This window comes from Capricornis sumatraensis, chromosome 4 (assembly GCF_032405125.1).
Source record: "Capricornis sumatraensis isolate serow.1 chromosome 4, serow.2, whole genome shotgun sequence".
NCBI lineage: Eukaryota > Metazoa > Chordata > Mammalia > Artiodactyla > Bovidae > Capricornis > Capricornis sumatraensis.
Window position 1 is genome coordinate 38,586,130 of NC_091072.1, and position 20,132 is coordinate 38,606,261.

The window sequence follows — 20,132 nt, forward strand, 5'->3', positions numbered from 1 at the left end:
GCAGGAAACCTGGGTTCGATCCCTGGGTTGGGAAGATTCCCTGGAGGAGGGCATGGCAACCCACTCTAGTATTCTTGCCTAAAGAATCCCCAAGGACACAGAAGCCTGGCAGGTTGCAGGTCATGGGGTTGCAAACAGTCAGATACAACTGAACGACTAAGCACAGCACACGGCAGGTTCTTTGCACTGACTTTCCTATTGAAAACAATTTAGAAAGCTGGATGTAACATCATCCTGAGAGCATCCAAGAGCTGACAAGATGTAAGATCAAAACTAAAGCAAACACAGAAAAGCAGAAGTAAGCCCAGAGAAGAATTTAGCTCTAAGAGATACAAAAAGTGAGGGAACAAAAATCTAAGGCCACAGATCTTATTAGAAACAGTGAGTGAAACAAAAGTGAAGGGAACACCAGAAGGGCCACACTCCTGGGGTAAAAGCAAGCCAGGCAGTCACGCAGGTCTCAGAAGGTCTTGTCTCACGGCACGGCCTGGGTGGTCCAGGTAGCCTCAAGCTCAGGATGGGCTTGGGTGGGCCCAAGGGAGAGGCGCCTCCAGAGACGGGGCTAAAACAAATGCCAGTGTTCTCTTTCATCTTATGCTCGAGCTGATTTCTGCAAATAATTTTTCCAAATACAATCAAGAGCAAACAAAGATCACCTAGCACACAGGGAAAGGAGGCACCATGAGCCACAGAGAAGAGAGAGGGAAGTAGAAAGAGAGGACAGCTGGGGGGAAGGAGGAGGGGAGAGGCGGTGAGGAAGGAAAAAAGGAGAGAACTTGAACCTGTCAGCAACGTTTCTGAGCACCAGGACAGACAACCACACAGGGCCCCAGGGAACGAGGCTCGGAGAGGCACGGCTCCCCTGCGGCCCTGCCCTCAGAGGGAGCAGAGAGCCACAGGGAAGCAATGAGCATTCTGCAAGGAGAATGCTGAGGCTTCTTCTGTGGGCAACAAGGTTTCATAAAATAATGTTTACATGCAATGATTCTTCATTTGCAGATATTCATACTTTTTCTGACTTTTCAAATAACTCAGTAGATACAAGAAATCCAAATTCATACTGACAGAAAACAGTCGTTCTTCTAAAACTCCACCTGAGGCTGAAGAAAAGTCAGAGGAGCTCGTAAGTAGCTCAAGTGTAACGTTACAAGGACAGCTCTGCTTCTATTTATAGACTAAAGACACCAAATGTTCTCCTTACTCCTCTTTAAGGCCAATATTGACAACCACCCGGAAAGGATCAAATCACCTGCAGCAACCTTTCTGACGGCCAAAAATAACTGCTTACCTATTTTTCGAAGGTTTTTTGCTGCCTCAAAAATTCTGAATTATTTATTACACATGGGATAATAGATTTTCAAAACAATTCTTAAATGCTACTTTAATCCTTAAATTACAAATTGAGAGTTGATAAGAAAAAAAATAAAACTGGGCGTAATCTTACTGGAGTTCCTGCGCTGACGTAGCGCTGCAGCTTTTTCCTCATCTGATTTTCGTTGAACTTGGCACTTCTTTTTACATAGATTCCACCATGCTGCCATGTAAAAAAAAAAAAGAGGGCAAAAACATATATACTATTAAGATGTCCAATGACCAGCCATCAAAAGGGTTAACTTTGGGGTGAAGAATAAAATTACATTTTAGGAATTAAGTTACATTGAATACATTTAAATAGTAGCTTTTAAATAACATTAGCTGAATTCTGTGTTTTCAGTACAATTCAAATAAAACCAGGTGTGGCTTATCATAGGAAACTTCACAAACATTTACTTCTGCTGTCAATTAAAAATGCTTTCTTACCTTAAAAACACTTTTTTCTTTTTCCGAATCAAAAATTCAATCAGATGGATCTTAGCTCTCAGTTACTCCACTGACTTATGTTGAAGCCCTAACCCCTAAATGTGACTATATTTGGAAATGGGGTTTTTAGGAAAATAATTAAGGTTAAATGAGGTCATAAGAGTGGGCCCTGATCCAATAGGAATGGTGCCTTGTAAGAAGAGATTAGGACACAAAGTCACGTAAAGGACAGACACAGGGAAAAGACAGCCACCTGCAAACCAAAGCCTCAAGAGAAACCTCCAGCCTCCAGACTGGCAGCAAATAAACCTCTGTTGTAGTTTAACTCATAGTGTGGTATTTTATTATGGGAGCCCAGGCGGGCTAATACAAACACCATCATAAACATTGTTTAGTTACTCAGTTGTCTCCGGCTCTTTGTGACCCCCATGGACTGTAACCTGTCAGGCTCCTCTGTCCATGGCGCTTCCCAGGCAAGAATACTGGTGTGGGTTGCCATTTCCTTCTCCAAGGGATCTTCTCGACCCAAGGACAGAACCCAAGTCTTCTGAACTGACAGGCAGATCCTTTACCACTGAGCCACCAGGGAGGTCCTCATAAAATTTAAGATAACCTCAATTAACTCTCATATGTGCACGTCATTGAAACTTTGCATCAGGTCAGTCTTTTTTTGTCTTCCTCTATGCTAACTCGAACTCATCTGTAAAATTAACGGACTGGCTGAATTTGATTTTGTCTTAATCAAGAATATGAGTAAAAGGAAATAAAGAGAAGCAAGGAGGGGACAGGATATAGAGGAGGCGAAGGGTGGCCTTAGATTCTGAACGTGGTTCCTTCACACATCAGCTGACTTGCCTGAGTACAGAAAAGAAAACTCTGAGTGCTCTAAGAGTGCAGGTACTTACCCACGTAAGTAAGCAGTAGTTTGGGTACTACTTACCCAAACTGAGAGAACCCATGAGGATAAAGTCATTCTTCACAAACTCTTTAGAATCAGAGCCACAGGAAACATATACTGCAATGTGAAACTTCCCTAAGCTTTCAATGACATTATGTCTCCTCTTCACACACTATTTCCTACTAATCACTTAATGTGCTTATTAAACTCAATTTTCATTAAAAAAAAAAAAAATCTGAGTTCTTTCCCAGGTATACGGAAGCTACAGAAGTGAAGACCAGCTGTCTTTCCCTTAGGAACTCCCTGATTAGTGATGAAGCAGAATATGTATACGAGTGTAATATAAGAGAATGGATACGTGTTACAATAAAGATGGTCAGAATTGAAAGCAGAGTGGAAGAAAGTGTAGAGAGCTCAGGTCAGTCACAGCTGTCACACATATCTCTAGTTACACTCACAGGGCTTAAATGAGCAAAAGCTCTCTAGTGCCTTTTCGATTTTTTTTTTTTAAACACAACAGTAAGGTTCCCAAAACATCTGCATTTGTTGGGACGAGGGAGCAGAGAGGATTCTGTTCTGAATTTCAAAGGTAAACTACACCTGTCAATGTTCACAAGCTGGTGGTTTAGAAATGTTTAATTTTCTGAATATCTATATATTAAAATTAAAGAGGATGACAGAGGATGAAATGGTTGGATGGCATCACCGATTCAATGGACATGAACTTGGCAAACTCTAGAAGACTGTGAGGGACAGGGAAGCCTGGTGTACTGCAGTCCATGGGCTGCAGAGTCAGACAGGACTGAGCAACTGAACAACAATAAAACATTTAAAATACACCACCACCACAGATAAAATAAAAAGAAAACTTGACTGTTTCCTCACATTTTGCTTGTAACTATTTTTGAACAGCATTATTTCTGCTTCATACAGACTGTAAAAAACAAGTCCGCTTAAAAGAAAATCTCACTTCCTGGCATAAAGTTATGCAACCTACTCCACTATTCTTGCCTGGAGGATCCCATGGACGGAGGAGCCTGGTAGGCTACAGTCCATGGGGCTGCAGAGTCGGACACAACTGAGTGGTAACACAAAGTCCACCACTTTTGATTTATTCCCATTTATACATGAACAAAATAGTTTAAAATACTTTTATCAAAATATATTTGGATTTTATTTTCCTTTAGAAGGAAATAAGGAAAAGAAAGAGGAAATGGACAGTCAAGACTCTAACCTCCAACACCATAGGAACTCTGATCACGGGACTTGTGGGCAGCATAGACTGTCCAAAGGGTGACCTCCAGATTTCTATCTTTTCAGGGCTTACCGTAACTTTAGCCTCTCTTCTTTAATCGAGTATTAAAGTCTTATTATCAAGCATGTCTTCCATACAAATTTCATTCTTAACATTTAGAAAACTCCAAGTGTATCTGTATTAGTCACTCAGTCGTGTCTCTTTGCCACCCATGGACTGTAGCCCACCAGGCTCCTCTGTCCATGGGATTGTCCAGGCAAGAACACTGGAGAGGTGCCAGAGCCTCCTCCAGGGGATCTTCCTGACCCAGGGATCGAACTCGTGTCTCCTGCACTGCAGGCGAATTCTTCACTGCTGAGCCACTGCAGAAGCCCCCAGAAAATTGCATAATTTATTCACAAAAGGCATAGAAAAATGCTAGTAATCCCCTTCTGAACATTAAAGAACCTGTTGTATAGTTTCATGACCTGATGGTTATGATGTGATTTTAAAGGGCTTTTATAAAGTAACATACACTGAATATTTATTATGTACCTGACATTCATGCTAGGTACTTTACATATATAGCCCACTACTCTTTTATATCCTACAGACAATTACTTTTTAATTTATTAAGGGTCCATCACATTTTTTATCTTTAAAATTTTTTATATGATTTTGGTACATTTGCAATTTTTATTTAACAATTTGGGTAATCAGACATATATATATAAATACACACCATTAAAAATGCCAAATAGAACCACATTAATTTAGAATGAACTGGTAAACCCATTAAAAATAAACACAAAAACCTTAAAACATCCATACATATAGAAAGAAAGAAGCATGGAAAAAAGTACCTGAGAAAAATAACAGCCATACAGCGGGAGCCACTTGAGCCCATCTTTCAGCACGTAGCGCACATGTCCGAGAGCATTCTGCCTGATGGCCAGAATATCCGCAATGATCCAGTCAACTGCAAAGACAGAATCCATCAGTCCTAAGTGATCCCTGCCACAGAAGCAGAGCCTCTTCTCAAGACTGTTACAAAGACATGCTTTGAAAATATTACTAGTAGAATTTTTAAATTTCTTTAAATCAACCCCAGACATTTGAAAAATACAAATTCTGTGGGTTTTTTCAGGTTTGTTTTTACATTTCTTAAAAGCTTCTTATTTCAGGGATATATGCAAAAACCATAAACCATCAAAGTAACACAAGTGATGCAGGAACAAAGAATCAGATAAGCCTCCCTAATTCTTAAAGTCTAGAAAACATGAAATGATAGGCAGAGACTGGCTAAATGAAGCTGTCACGTTCAAGAAAATATTCCATATAGACTAATATGCTCAACAAAAGGCAAGGACGTTTTATGTTCACCAGTGACTTTCAGGACACAATCATAGGCTATAACGGAATTCAAAACAAAGAAGTCTCAAAGTTTACAACTATGCTGGGCACATATGTATTCTTTTTACTATGTAAAAAACTCTAGTTAGGTAGATATGTTATTACTACAAGGTAAAAAACAAAAGAAGGCAGGAGTTAAAAAAAAAAAAAAAAACCACTAGTGAGCTGATAATACCAAACCCAAAAAACTTGTAGGAAGAGATACGCTGTTAATTGATCTTTCCAGCAGAACAAATTCTGAACAGAGAAACTAGCCTTCCTTCCCAAAGCAAAGAAACAGGGACCAGCAAAGGGTGCAGAAGATGCCAAACAGGAGATGGTTTAAAGAGATTAAGAGAAAATGAAATGAAGTTAAGACAGCAAACAGTAGAGTCTCGAAGACCAGAGAAATCTAATTTGAAAATAAATGGCTGCAAACTATTCTATTTCTTCATAAGAATGAAAATGATAAAAATGAAATGTGAGGGAGACTGTTCTAGTATCTACAGAGAAACTGGAAGATAGGTATACTTGAAAAAACATTGATAAGAATCTGTGAAAGGATTCAGTCACAGGATTACAGGTATATTCAGGGTCAGGTGAATGAGAGCAAAAGGAATAGATTCTTGGAGAAATATGTTTTTGTTAGGTAGGAAGGTACGCAGGAGCCATGAGGGGTGGCCTAGCCAAAAAGGATGCAAGCTGATCTCTAAAGCCCAACCCAGACACAACCAAGAGAGCTCACAGAGAGACCTTTCCAACTCCTGCACATGCCCCCTGGGGCACACAGGGGTACAAACTAACCAGAGGGGCTTCCTCAAGTAACCTTAGAAAGCTAGGGGCCCACTAAGGGCTCATAAATATTCTATACGTAAATACATCTGATTGTAACAGACTGAATATGGAAAGACAGGCACAACAGAGCCTGTTGTTATGTAACTTGCAACTGTCAACCAGCCTTGAGTGTATGACCATTTGCATTCCCTTTCTTGATGGGTGGCAGGAAAGCTCTATTTTGCACAGGATACAACCAATAGGAGGAGATGGGAAGTATAAAAAGGGGGAAGCCAAGAGGGATCCTTATCATCAAGTTTCAACCAAAAAGGACAGTTCTCCGAGGAGCACAGGAGGATGAGCTCTCCGCTGTGTGGAATCCTTTACACACAGCACCACGCTGGACAGAATACGCCACAGACGATTTAGCCAATTCAAACATTAAAAATTATCCTTCTGGAAAAATGTTTTATCAATCAGTATAAATCTTCCTTTTTTTAATCATTCATCATTTAACTTTCTTGATGATTTCAGAGGTACAACTAATACATCTCTAAGTTCTGTCACTGCTACTGCTACTGCTAAGTTGCTTCAGTCGTGTCCGACTCTGTGCCACCCGTAGACGGCAGCCCGCCAGGCTCCCCCGTCCCTGGGATTCTCCAGGCAAGAATACTGGAGTGGGTTGCCATTTCCTTCTCCCCCTTTAAATAGAGGGAAGCAAAGATGTCCAAGCGAGGACGGCTGCGAGCACTAAGCGCGGCCAAGAGGAGCTGCCTCACGTTGGACGTCGGGACAGAAGCCGGGAGGACCCCATGCCCGAAGGGTGGTGGCCAAGAGGAGCTATACCACATCCGAGGCCAGGGGCGGCGGCCGGGAGGAGCAACCCCACGCCCGAGGTCAGGGGCGGCCGCCGGGAGGAGCAACCCCACGTCCAAGGAGTGGTGGGTGCGCGGGCACAGGAGGGCCTAGAGGACCTATCCCACGTTGAAGGTCAGGGAGGGCAGCGGTGAGGAGATACCCTTCATCCAAGGTAAGGAGCAGCGGCTGCGCTTTGCTGGAGCAGCCATGAAGAGATACCCCACGCTCAAGGTAAGAGAAACCCAAGATGGTTGGTATTGCAAGAGGGCATCAGAGGGCACACACTGAAACCACAATCACAGAAAACTAGTCAATCTAATCACACTAGGACCACAGCCTTGTCTAACTCAATGAAACTAAGCCATGCCCGTGGGGCAACCCAAGAGGGGTGGGTCATGGTGGAGAGGTCTGACAGAATGTGGTCCACTGGAGAAGGGAATGGCAAACCACTTCAGTATTCTTGCCTTGAGAAACCCATGAACAGCATGAAAAGGCAAAATGATATTATACTGAAAGAGGAACTTCCCAGGTCAGTAGGTGCCCAACACGCTACTGGAGATCAGTAGAGAAATAACTCCAGAAAGAATGAAGGGATGGAGCCAAAGCAAAAACAATACCCCGCTGTGGATGTGACTGGTGATAGAAGCAAGGTCCCATGCTGTAAAGAGCAATATTGCATAGGAACCTGGAATGTCAGGTCCATGAATCAAGGCAAATTGGAAGTGGTCAAACAAGAGATGGCAAGAGTGAACGTCGACAATCTAGGAATCAGCAAACTAAAATGGACTGGAATGGGTGAATTTCACTCAGATGACCATTATATCTACTACTGTGGACAGGAACCCCTCAGAAGAAATGGAGTAGCCATCATGGTCAACAAAAGAGTCCAAAATGCAGTACTTGGATGCAATCTCAAAAACGACACAATGATCTCTGTTCGTTTCCAAGGCAAACCATTCAATAATCATGGTAATCCAAGTCTATGCCCCAACCAGTAATGCTGAAGAAGCTGAGGTTGAACGGTTCTATGAAGACCTACAATACCTTTTAGAACTAACACCCAAAAAAGATGTCCTTTTCATTATAGGGGACTGGATTGCAAAAGTAGGAAGTCAAGAAACACCTGGAGTAACAGGCAAATTTGGCCTTGGAATACAGAATGAAGCAGGGCAAAGACTAATAGAGTTTTGCCAAGAAAATGCACCAGTCATGGCAAACACCCTCTTCCAACAACACAAGAGAAGACTCTACACATGGACATCACCAGATGGTCAACACCAAAATCAGATTGATTATATTCTTTGCAGCCAAAGATGGAGAAGCTCTATACAGTCAACAAAAACAAGACCAGGAGCTGACTGTGGCTCAGATCATGAACTCCTTATTACCAAATTCAGAGTTAAACTGAAGAAAGTAGGAAAAACCACTAGACCAATCAGGCATGACCTAAATCAAATCCCTTCTGATTATACAGTGGAAGTGAGAAATAGATTTAAGGGCCTAGATCTGATAGATAAGAGTGCCTGATGAACTATGGAATGAGGTTTGTGACACTGTACAGGAGACAGGGATCAAGACCATCCCCATGGAAAAGAAATGCCAAAAGCAAAATGGCTGTCTGGGGAGGCCTTACTAATAGCTGTGAAAAGAAGAGAAGCGAAAAACAAAGGAGAAAAGGAAAGATATAAGCATCTGAATGCAGAGTGCCAAAGAATAGCAAGAGGAGATAAGAAAGCGTTCTTCAGCGATCAATGCAAAGAAATAGAGGAAAACAACAGACTGGGAAAGACTAGAGATCTCTTCAAGAAAATTAGAGATACCAAGGGAACATTTCATGCAAAGATGGGCTTGATAAAGGACAGAAATGGTCTGGACCTAACAGAAGCAGAAGATATTAAGAAGAGGTGGCAAAAATACATAGAAGAACTGTACAAAAAAGATCTTCATGACCCAGATAATCACAATTATGTGATCACTCATCTAGAGCCAGACATCCTGGAATGTGAAGTCAAGTGTGCCTTAGAAAGCATCACTACGAACAAAGCTAGTGGAGGTGATGGAATTCCTATTGAATTCCTGAAAGATGATGCTGTGAAAGTGCTGCACTCAATATGCCAGCAAATTTGGAAAACTCAGCAGTGGCCACAGGACTGGAAAAGGTCAGTTTTCATTCCAATCCCAAAGAAAGACAATGCCAAAGAATGCTCAAACTACCGCACAATTGTACTCATCTCACACGCTAGTAAAGTAATGCTCAAAATTCTCCAAGCCAGGCTTCAGCAATACATGAACCATGAACTTCCTGATGTTCAAGCTGGTTTTAGAAAAGGCAGAAGAACCAGAGATAAATTGCCAGCATCTGCTGGATCATTGAAAAAGCAAGAGAGTTCCAGAAAAACATCTATTTCTGCTTTATTGACTATGCCAAAGCCTTTGACTGTGTGGATCACAAGAAACTGTGGAAAATTCTGAAAGAGATGGGAATACCAGACCACCTGATCTGCCTCTTGAGAAATCAGTATGCAGGTCTGGAAGCAACAGTTAGAACTGGACATGGAACAACAGGCTGGTTCCAAATAGGAAAAGGAGGATGTCAAGGCTGTATATTGTCACCCTGCTCATTTACCTTATATGCAGAGTACATCATGAGAAATGCTGGACTGGAAGAAACAGAAGCTGCAATCAAGATTGCCAGGAGAAATACCAATAACCTCAGATATGCAGATGACACCACCCTTATGGCAGAAAGTGAAGAGGAACTAAAAAGCCTCTTGCTGAAAGTGAAAGTGGAGAGTGGAAAAGTTGGCTTAAAGCTCAACATTCAGAAAACGAAGATCATGGCATCTGGTCCCATCACTTCATGGGAAATACATGGGGAAACAGTAGAAACAGTGTCAGACTTTATTTTTTTGTGCTCCAAAATCACTGCAGATGGTGACTGCAGCCATGAAATTAAAAGATGCCTACCAGTTGGAAGAAAAGTTATGAACAACCTAGATAGCATATTCAAAATCAGAGACATTACTTTGCCGACTAAGGTCCATCTAGTCAAGGCTATGGTTTTCCCAGTGGTCATGTATGGATGTGATAGTTGGACTGTGAAGAAGACTTGAGCGCCGAAGAATTGATGCTTTTGAACTGTGGTGTTGGAGAAGACTCTTGAGAGTCCCTTGGACTGCAAGGAGATCCAACCAGTCCGTTCTGAAGGAGATCAACCGTGGGATTTCTTTGGAAGGAATGATGCTAAAGCTGAAACTCCAGTACTTTGGCTACCTCATGCGAAGAGTTGACTCACTGGAAAAGACTCTGATCCTGGGAGGGATTGGGGGCAGGAGGAGAAGGGGACAACAGAGGATGAAATGGCTGGATGGCGACACTGATTTGATGGACGTGAGTCTGAGTGAACTCCAGGAGATGGTGATGGACAGGGAGGCCTGGCGTGCTGCGATTCATGGGGTCGCAAAGAGTCAGACACGACTGAGCAACTGAACTGAAGTGAAAGATGTCCCCTACAGTAAATGAACAATCCCCAGCGTCTGTGTCTGTCAGGCAGCAACACCTACTCTACTGAACATCAGTTTTCTCCAAAGTGTGTACCTTCCCTTGGAAGTCGTCTCCTTACCCGCTCCCCTCTAATTCAAATCAATTAAACACACACTGATAAACAGATTTCTTCCTAACCACGTCATAGAAACTAAATAATCAAGTTTGTTAAAACTGTACCTAATGTGAAAGTAGAGACTCAGAATACATGGAGAACTCAGTGTATTGTTTCCAGACTACAGAATACTCTGTAACAAATTTTGGTACAGGCTAAAAACAAGATCTGGTTCTTTTCCGGGGACAACCATTTTTTTAAATTTGGAGGAATATGAAAACGCATTTTTATATTAAACACACATGGCTATACTATGGCCTAGATACACCTTCCAATAACTCTAAGGAGAAAGTTTCAAATTTACAAAATACATTATGCTTGTAATGAACCTTCCTGGGGTATGCCCTTACACTTTTGAAACATTTAGTGAAAAAGTTTTAGGAACTAACGTAAGTAGTCAAAGGGCTTCCCTGATAGCTCAGTTGGCAAAGAATCGCCTGCAATGCAGGAGACCCTGGCTTGATTCCTGGGTTGGGAAGATCCTCTGGAGAAGGGAAAGGCTACCCACTCCAGTATGGTGGCCTGGAGAATTCCATGGACTATACATTCCATGCGGTCGCAAAGAGTCAGACATGACTGTGTGACTTTCATTTAAGTAGTGAAAACACATAAGCTTGGTGCCTCCAATTTCTTCAAGTCAATTATCTTTTTTTAAATTTTTTAAAATTCTCAACTAGGTTTCAGATGAAAGACACCAGACTACAGCTGAGTTACTGATGGCTGGGATATTACCTTAATATCTATCACATTTTGTGTTCTGGCATGAATAACTTAATTAAGAGATCAAGAAATGCGGCTGTGTAAGAATTCTTCCATGGTGATCCAGCCCAAGCAGTGCCTCAGTTTATATTATTAACTTGGAAGAGAGGAGGGAAGGGCAGAGGAAAGGCAGCAAGAGAAGTGAGGCGCTTCTCAACTGTGCTACTATGGAACAAGAGTTTCCAATTCTTAAGGGCACAGTGTTGGCTGAAAGGGACCCTGCATGTGAAGTACTCGCCTATCATGGATGCAAGGTGACCTGGGGATTAGCCGTCATCAACACCATCACTCCCACCCTTGGCTGCCCTTGAGCCAGGCTCTCTGTGAGATTAGAGCCAGGTTATGGAAACTGCCTAAAAGCCCTGACCAGTAGACACGACTCACACCTGACCAACCAGGTTCAGAAAGGCTAAGTCATCGCCCACAGACACACAGCATGCTGCAGAACAGCACATGAACTGGGGTCTGACTCCACAGCCCAGGCCTTTCAGTGAAAGTCTACTCACCATTCACGCTGTTAGTTAAGGAAAATGTCACCCAGACCAAGGGAAGGGAATGTTTCATGAGATTAAACAGGTCCAGAGTGTTCAAAGCAGAGAGTTAAGGAAGGCGGAGGGAAAGGAACAGCGGCTACCGCAGTCCTGCTGACCCTGGAGAAAAGTCAGTCAACAGAGACGGAGAACGCAGAGATGGCAAGGGCTCACCACAAGTGAAACCAAGGGAGCAGAGGGACAGATTGAGACTCCAGTTCAGCGGCCAGCCCGGCCAAGAAAGGCCTCCTGCACGCTGGCAGGCCTGGGAGAGCATGAGCTGCGAGGTCTGAGCTCAACAGCAGTCTTTGAAATGTTCTTTCTTCTTCTGACATTTTCAGTTTACTTGATGGTGGTTTTCAGGGTCTCAAAAGGGTTTCATAAAGGGCACCCAGACACAGCAGGCCCAGGGCCCACGTCTCTGGATAAACAAGAGGTCTGCAGAACCTCAGACCATAGGCAGAATTTTACGTGCCCATATTCTAACTGAAGCCTGCAATTCTAAAGTAATTTAAAATCGCTGTCAAGTTATGTTCCTAAGCTATGGGTTTTTTCTTCATGCTCATGGTCATGCCACCGGTTTATAGAATCTTAGCTCTCCAACCAAGGCTTGAACCCCAGCACTCGCTGTGCAGCACTCTAACCACAGGACTGTCGGGGGATTCCCTGGATTTTTTAAAGGACTCAAAAAGCAACCCTCCCAACTCCTAACGGCTGACTGGTGCAGGGCCAGCACCCAGGTAAGGTGAGGGCATGCACAGCCCGGGTTCTCGCCATGAGACGCACAGCTTTTCCCATCAGCCAGCACCGACTGCCGCCCTCACACTTCCTGTTCTACCCTTCCAGTCTCCGAAGTCCGCACTTGGGAGTGAGGGATATATAGGCCAGCACACAGTGAGCACACCAAGGACAGCAGCGGCCTTGGGAAATGTTCAGAGTCCTCACTCTACAAGTTTGTGCTAGGCCCATGGCTCTGTCCCTAGAACACTCTTTCCATTGAAGCCTGGAAAAAGGCAAGTTGGCAGGGAACCTGAACAAGGAATTTTAAGAGAGACCTCTTAAATAGAAAGCTAGCTCTAAGTGAAATTAACCAGGGGCTCAATAGAAAGTAAAATGGGCTAAACGAGCCATTCCCTGTCCTAGAACCAGAAATCCTTTTTATCTGGATGCTGGAACCTTGGTAAAGATTGGCCATCAGTAGCAGGACCAGAATAGCAAGACTGTGTCACTAATAAAAAGCTCAGTGTGACTGGAGAAAGCATGGAAATAAAGGAGGAAGTCATGCTGCTTTATATAGACCAGAGTTAGAAACAGACTCTGACCATAGGGCTGGTTGCTTTCCTAAACTCAAATGTAATTAAGTCAAATTGTCTTAGCAGTTAGGGTAATAAAATTAGGGAAATACAAATACATCAAATTCCTATTCACTTTGTAACATCAACTCTTGACCTAGAAAACTGAGTGTAACTATTAACAAGCTAAGTTGAGAAAAAGGCATCTCTCTTTCATAACCTTTCCGAAGGTATAGGTAGTGATGAAAGTAACTATGAAGAAACATAGCTGACAGGATGAAGATAAAGGACAGCCACGGGCATCAGTGATTTCCCAGTCAGGTGTTAATCATTCATTAGTCTGTTTTCAGTCTTGAACTTCTGCTTACTATATTTTTAAAAGTAATAAAAATGGAATTTAGGAAGTGTGCATCAAGAGCAGTTACAGCTTTGAAAAACTAATGAAGTCAGATGTCTTTTTGACTAGAGTACTTGGAGAACTAAAAAGTACCTGAGTTGCTTAGTTTGGATACTGTAGCGTAGTTATATAAGATGCCGCCTTTGGGAGAAGCTTGGCAATGGAGTCACGGGAGTCTATGTACTATTTTTGCAAATCCTTGTAAATCTACAATTATTTCAATATAAAAAGCTTAAAAAAATTTTTTTAAAGCACCTTGACCTAATTTAAAGTACAGCCTGCTATATTGGAGACCAGAGTCTTCTGTGATTCTTCTGATAGAAAAGGAAGCTGCAATTAAACCAAAACATCTGAAGAAGCAAAAGGAACTGCAGACATCAGAAAATAATACTGTGTTTAGGAATAAATACAAATTGGTACAACCTTTCTGTAGCCTAACAATAAAAAATCTAAAATGTTCATACAGGATGATTCACAAACATTTTGTTTTTTCTAAAAACAAAACTTAAAAAGGGAGAATACAGGAGTCTTTAAAGAGACACTCAAAGAAAGAGAGAAAAGGAAAGAAAATAGCTTATATACACCCAGCAGAGGGACAAGGAAATTTCATAGCTTTCACAGTCCTATTTTTCCAAAACAGTAAAATTACAAAAATACAAGGTCACATATAATATCTGCATTGAAAATTCAAGTTTTAACAACAAAAAATCCATGTAAATATATCAGAACATTACTTTGAATTACTTCTCTACTGTGTGTGGAGAGACCCAAGTTTAATGCAAATGAAATACTAACCTGTGCTTTGATGATTTGCTAAATATATTATATTTTCCTTATTTTTTGGCAAATCTCCATATAGCAATATCTAAAAGATAAAAAGAGAAACATTATTTTGATATTTTAAAACATGTTCTACTGTAACATAAAATATGACAATGCAAAACATTGACAAAAACATGATGTCATGAATATGTCATCCATGATTACCAGCTATTAGACTTCCCTTAGGAGCCTTACAGGCCATCAACAACAGCATATGACTAGAAAGAAGTTGAGCACAGGGAGGGTTAATGGTCACTAAGAGAAACAATGATCAGTCATCCTCCGGAATTTTTACTGATTTCTCACAATATCTGAAACCCTGTTCATAAGGTATATTGTCCTTCAAAGAGCCTACAGGGGGAGACACCGGTGTGCACACAACAACTGTGATGAAACATAACGCAAATATTATGAAAATACAGTCTATTTTAAAGAACTGTCAACTGCAGAGCTGCAGTAGCATTTGTTAGGTGTGATAACACTATGGGAGATGATGAAGGGATGATCAGGAAGGGGGAGCCAAGGCATGGAGTGGCAGCGTCTGGGGCCAGCACGGGTGCACCTGGCAGGGTCTGGGCCAAACCGGGGCTGCCCGCAGTCAGGGAGCTGGCGCGGGAGGACCGGAGCGAGAGCTGTGTCTTCTGAAAACCAAGCTAAGGACGAAAACTTTATCCGGGAAGTAATGGGGAAACTTGGATCCTGATTAGGACTCTATTACGACTCCATACAGAACTCCCTGGATGGAGTCCAAGTGATCCCTAGGAAGGGGGGCTGCAAGAAGGGGAAGGGGTACACAGTAGGCTTCAACTCCAGCATTCATGTTTTACGTCTTTAACGGAGGGTGGGTACGCAGGTGCTCCTTACAGGAGTCTTTCTATAGTTGTGCATGTCTGAAATACTTCATAATCAATCATTTAAAGAACCTGGCAGTATATTTTTAAAGGCTTCAAAGGAAATGACTCCTAACAGTGTAATTTTTTTCTTCAGGGCATTTCTGTTTCCATATCTTGTCATCATGGATTATTCAATGAATTAGCTACAGATCGATCTTTTTCCTGATGCTAGCGAAGACTGAAATCAAAAGGAGAAGAGGGTGGCAGAGGATGAGATGGTTAGATAGCATCAGCCACCCAGTGGACAAATGAATGTGGGCAAACTCCGGGAGAACACGGAGGACAGGGAAGCCTGGTGTGCTGCAGTCCACAGGGTCACAAACAGTCGGACAGGACTTACAACACGACTGAGCAACAACTATCCTTTTAGACAGTCGCAGAGATTGTCTTTTGAATACAACACTACTCATTAATATCTTAACAACAGAACAAAGGACTCTATCTCTGTAGATAAATGTAATTAGATGACCAAGTTCTGGAGACCAGGGACTCAGAATGAGATTTCTATTATCTTCCTCAGAAAACTATACTAAAACTGACCCAGAAAACTGGGTCAGTCAGTCAGTTCAGTCGCTCAGTCGTGTCCAACTCTGCGACCCCATGGACTGCAGCCCGCCAAGTCTCCCTGTCCATCACCAGCTCCCAGAGTTTACTCAAACTCATGTCCATTGAGTTGGTGATGCCATCCAACCATCTCATCCTCTGTTGTCCCCTTCTCCTCCTGCCTTCAGTCTATGTGGGTAATATGTGTTTAAATATTTGCTCAGTAATTCTTTAATATAAATTGAGCCTCACTCCCCCACCCTCACCATCTGAGCCCTCTAGGTCATCACAGAGCACCAAGCTGCTTGCTCAATAATTTTTTATTAATAAAGTTTATCAACACCAAAACAAAAAACCAAGATCAATGACTTGATCCATGCAAGGTTAAAAAGTGGAGTCCTAGTTTGTGAGTGATCCACCCTCTCAGCAATGACACAGAGTTGCTTTGGGACCTCCAGGTAGGACTCACTGGGTTCAAAGCACTGTGAAAGAGAACTTCTGGCTTGACTTCCTTGGACAGAATACTCACAACGACAGGCTGTGGTTTAATTGATTCAATCTGAAAACCACTCTTTGGAAACCTGCCTGTCCTCAGGCTGAAGGCAGTACTTGAGCCACCCAGGGGGACTCTCCTTCCCTTTCACTTCATTAAGAGACTACAGCCTTTGAAGGCAGCTGACAAACAAGGTATTAAAAGGATTTCTTTTTTTTAGTTTGATTGTGGTAGTCATTTCATAATGCATACTTATAACAAACATCATAATGAATAACATGAATAGGTAAAACTTTTGTGTGTCAAAAATAACCTTAAAAATTCAAATAATGGGTATTCACAGGATAATAGTTATCAATCATACAGAAAACATAGCACTGCAAACTTTATTTCCTATAAAACTAAATATATTCCACTTTAAAATAAAACAAGCATGGTGAGGGTGAAAAGAAAACCACAAACAGAAGCACAGCCATCTAATCTCATGACAAACCATCTCCAGAAGGGCAAATGGCTACTACGCGCAGCGGCAGCAGAGTGGCGTCTGGCCGTCATCTGGTCCAGCGCCACAGCCTCGCTCGGCAGCGGGCCGAGCACAGGCCAACCACGCTGCCTTGCACAGGGACCCGTGACGAGTCAACAGCACCACTTAAGAAGATCCCACACCTTCACTACTTGGGCGCAGTCCACATACTATATAGCACACTGGCCTTAAAACATCAGTTTCCTACTTTTGTTTATAGACACAACCATTAGCCCAAAAGCTTTGCAGGAAAGCCACCTCTGCTTTCCCTGAGGCTCACTAATTTCCCCCATCCTTAGATAGCTTCCAAACAACTGGCATTTTCAAAATGTAGTTTGTTAAAGTTCAACAGGTCCAGTGTTTAGAAACAGACCTTCAGTGGTATCTAGAAAAAGTAAGATAAGTAACGAATTCTGGTGGGCAAAACAGATGGGCAAAATGTGAAAGGAACAAAATCTTAATTCAAAGCCACTAAAGGGAAAATAAATGCATAGTTCATACTTTTAAAGATTATTCTTCAATATGCATCTCACTGAAATAAAAGCTGTTTCCAGTTGAGATGCAAAAGAAGATGGTAAGCCTCTGACATGAGTTAGGATCTCAAAGTACGTATTTGGATTCATTGCCTTTTTTTTTTTTTTAATTTGTCACTATAACTTGTTTGGAATTCAACAGAAAATGAGAGTTACAAAGAACTGCCCTTAATATTTGAAAATTTAAAAGCTCTAAAAGCAAAGTAAGTGAAATGATGAACTGCAAACCTTACTGCAATAGATGCCGATTACTAAGTACTTCAAGTAAATATTGATCAGCCAAGGAAAGGAATACATGATTGTAAAGTTTATGTACCACATATATGTGTATGTGTACCAAAGGCTCTTGAGAGTCCCTCTGACTGCAAGATCAAACCAGTCAATCCTAAAGGAAATCAACACTGAATATTCATTACAAGGACTGATGGTGAAGCTCCAATTCCCTTTGGCCACCTGAAGTGATGGGAGCTGACATTTGAAAACACCCTGAAGCTGGGAAAGATTGAAGGCAAGAGAAGGGGGCAGCAGAGGATGAGATGGACAGACAGCATCACCAACTCAATGAACATGAATCTGAGCAAACTCTGGGAGATAGTGAAGGACAGGGAAGCCTGCAGCCCATGGGGGTCACAGAGAGTCAGACACAACTTAGCAACTAAAACAACAGAAAGGGTTTCCCAAATTTAAAAAATTCATAATAACTTACAAAATACCCATACACACACACTGTTAAATGACTCTATGATTACCTAAAGCCACCTGCGCGCTCTCATTGCCGTCATCTTAGATCAGCTTTTTCACACCATTTATTCACCTTCTCAAGGAAGCCCTCCTGCCTTCTAATAAGCTGGACCCCAAGATTCATCACTCCCTCTTTTGCATCACAGTAAACCCTGTCTCCTTGTGTACCCCTATTTCTAGCTCACATCACATTCCCCTTGAGGCCCACAAGCTCCTCAGGGGCAGGGACCTCATCCCTGTTCAGAGCCTCATCTCTCTGCCCCGAGCCCAGCACCCAGATGCTTTTCAACAGATATTCACTGAATCAATACGCTGCACCTCTATTTCTCACAAGTGGATAAAGCTACGCCTCACTTTCAACGGTAAAGAGCTGGGGTATAAACAAATACTTTAAATACACCAGTGACTGACTTAAGGGATCATTCTGTGAGTCTTCTAGTACGTGTATTTCAAATTACAATCACTTCACTGGCAGGTATTTGTTCACACAAGGCATGTGGAAAACATGGCTGTTTTGGTTCTTCCTAAGTTTCTGAGTAATTTTAGGTTCATTACAATTGTTCAATTTGGGGTTCATCCATTTTTTAAAAACTCATGTAAAATCCCTCCAGAGAAAAATAACAATGTTTTCTTAATTTTATTAACTTAACAGACAATAAAAATGCTCTTTGATTATCTTCATTGTGATTGAAACACACTGGTTACAGCTCTGCTCCAGTCAAACAAGCTCGTTTAGGTTGCACAAAGAAAGCTTTCAGCAGACCTGGGTTTGATGCAACTCTGTCCTCTTACCCGGATCTCACCTTAACCTTTCTCTTGGTTTGTTCTCATAATTTGTAAACTACTTGAAGACTCCCTCTTTTGTATCCTAAAAGGGGATGGCAGAATGGAATCTAAAGTAATCACATATCTCACACAGTGGAATACCCACCCAACAATGCCTTGGGGACATAAAACACAGCATACTTTCTCTTAAACAAACAAACAAAATTCTTCATTTATCTCAATATTAAAAAGCAGAGACACTACTTTACCAACAAAGGTCCACCCAGTCAAAGCTATGGTTTTTCCAGTGGTCATGTATGGATGTAAGAGTTGGAATATTAAGAAAGCTGAGTACTGAAGAATTGATGCTTTTGAACTGTGGTGTTGGAGAAGACTCTTGAGAGTCCCTTGGACTGCAAGGAGATACAACCAGTCCATTCTGAAGGCAATCAGTCCTGGGTGTTCATTGGAAGAACTGATGCTGAAGCTGAAGCTCCAATATTTTGGCCACCTGATGGGAAGAACTGACTCACTGGAAAAGACCCTGATGCTGGGAAAGATTGAGGGCAGGAGGAGAAGAGGGCAACAGAGGATGAGATGGTTGGATGGCATCACCGACTTGATGGACATGAGTTTGAGTAAACTCCGGGAGTTGGTGATGGACAGGGAGGCCTGGTGTGCTGCAGTGCATGGGGTTGCAAAGAGGTGGACACAACTAAGCAACTGAACTGATCTCAGTAACATCTATTTTCTTTCAGCATGTAAACTGAAATACGAATTTTGTAAAAAAAACTTCCTTTACTGTCCTTCAATATACATGGTGCTGTAGAAAGGGCTCAGAATATTCACCCCAAAATATGCCACTTTGACATGAGGATTATTTTGAGCTGAAGGCAACTGAGAAAGCACATACAGCTGTCCTCCCCCTAAACTTCCTTTTGTAAAGGTGACATTAAACTCCACTCATCAATGAGTCAGCAAACCTTACTAAACACTCTTATCCACTTCCCAGGGACCGTCCCACCATTTACCAGCCCCAAGAACCCAACACACTTCTCCTCTATCTAGCTGTGTCTCCACAGTCTATTGTCCTTTGTTGTTAATAAAATGATATGTACATCCCTGGGCTGAAGAATTCCATGGACAGAGAAGCCTGCAGGCTACAGTCCATGGGGTCACAAAGAGTTGGACTCGGCGCCTAACACATACACATCCCTGGGCTGACCC

At 42.1% G+C, this 20,132-nt stretch overlaps 1 protein-coding gene across 2 annotated transcripts in view; it reads right to left on the reverse strand.

Moving 5' to 3' along the window:
• AGPAT5 (1-acylglycerol-3-phosphate O-acyltransferase 5) overlaps positions 1 to 20,132 on the reverse strand; it is a 45,812-nt gene that overhangs the window by 19,166 nt on the left and 6,514 nt on the right. For both annotated transcript variants that reach the window (XM_068970875.1, XM_068970876.1), the window contains exons 2-4: positions 14,388 to 14,457; positions 4,796 to 4,911; positions 1,445 to 1,534 (exon numbers count right to left, since the gene is read on the reverse strand). In XM_068970875.1, the coding sequence (XP_068826976.1) occupies positions 1,445 to 1,534; positions 4,796 to 4,911; positions 14,388 to 14,457 (276 nt within the window). The remainder of the gene's footprint in view (positions 1 to 1,444; positions 1,535 to 4,795; positions 4,912 to 14,387; positions 14,458 to 20,132) is intronic.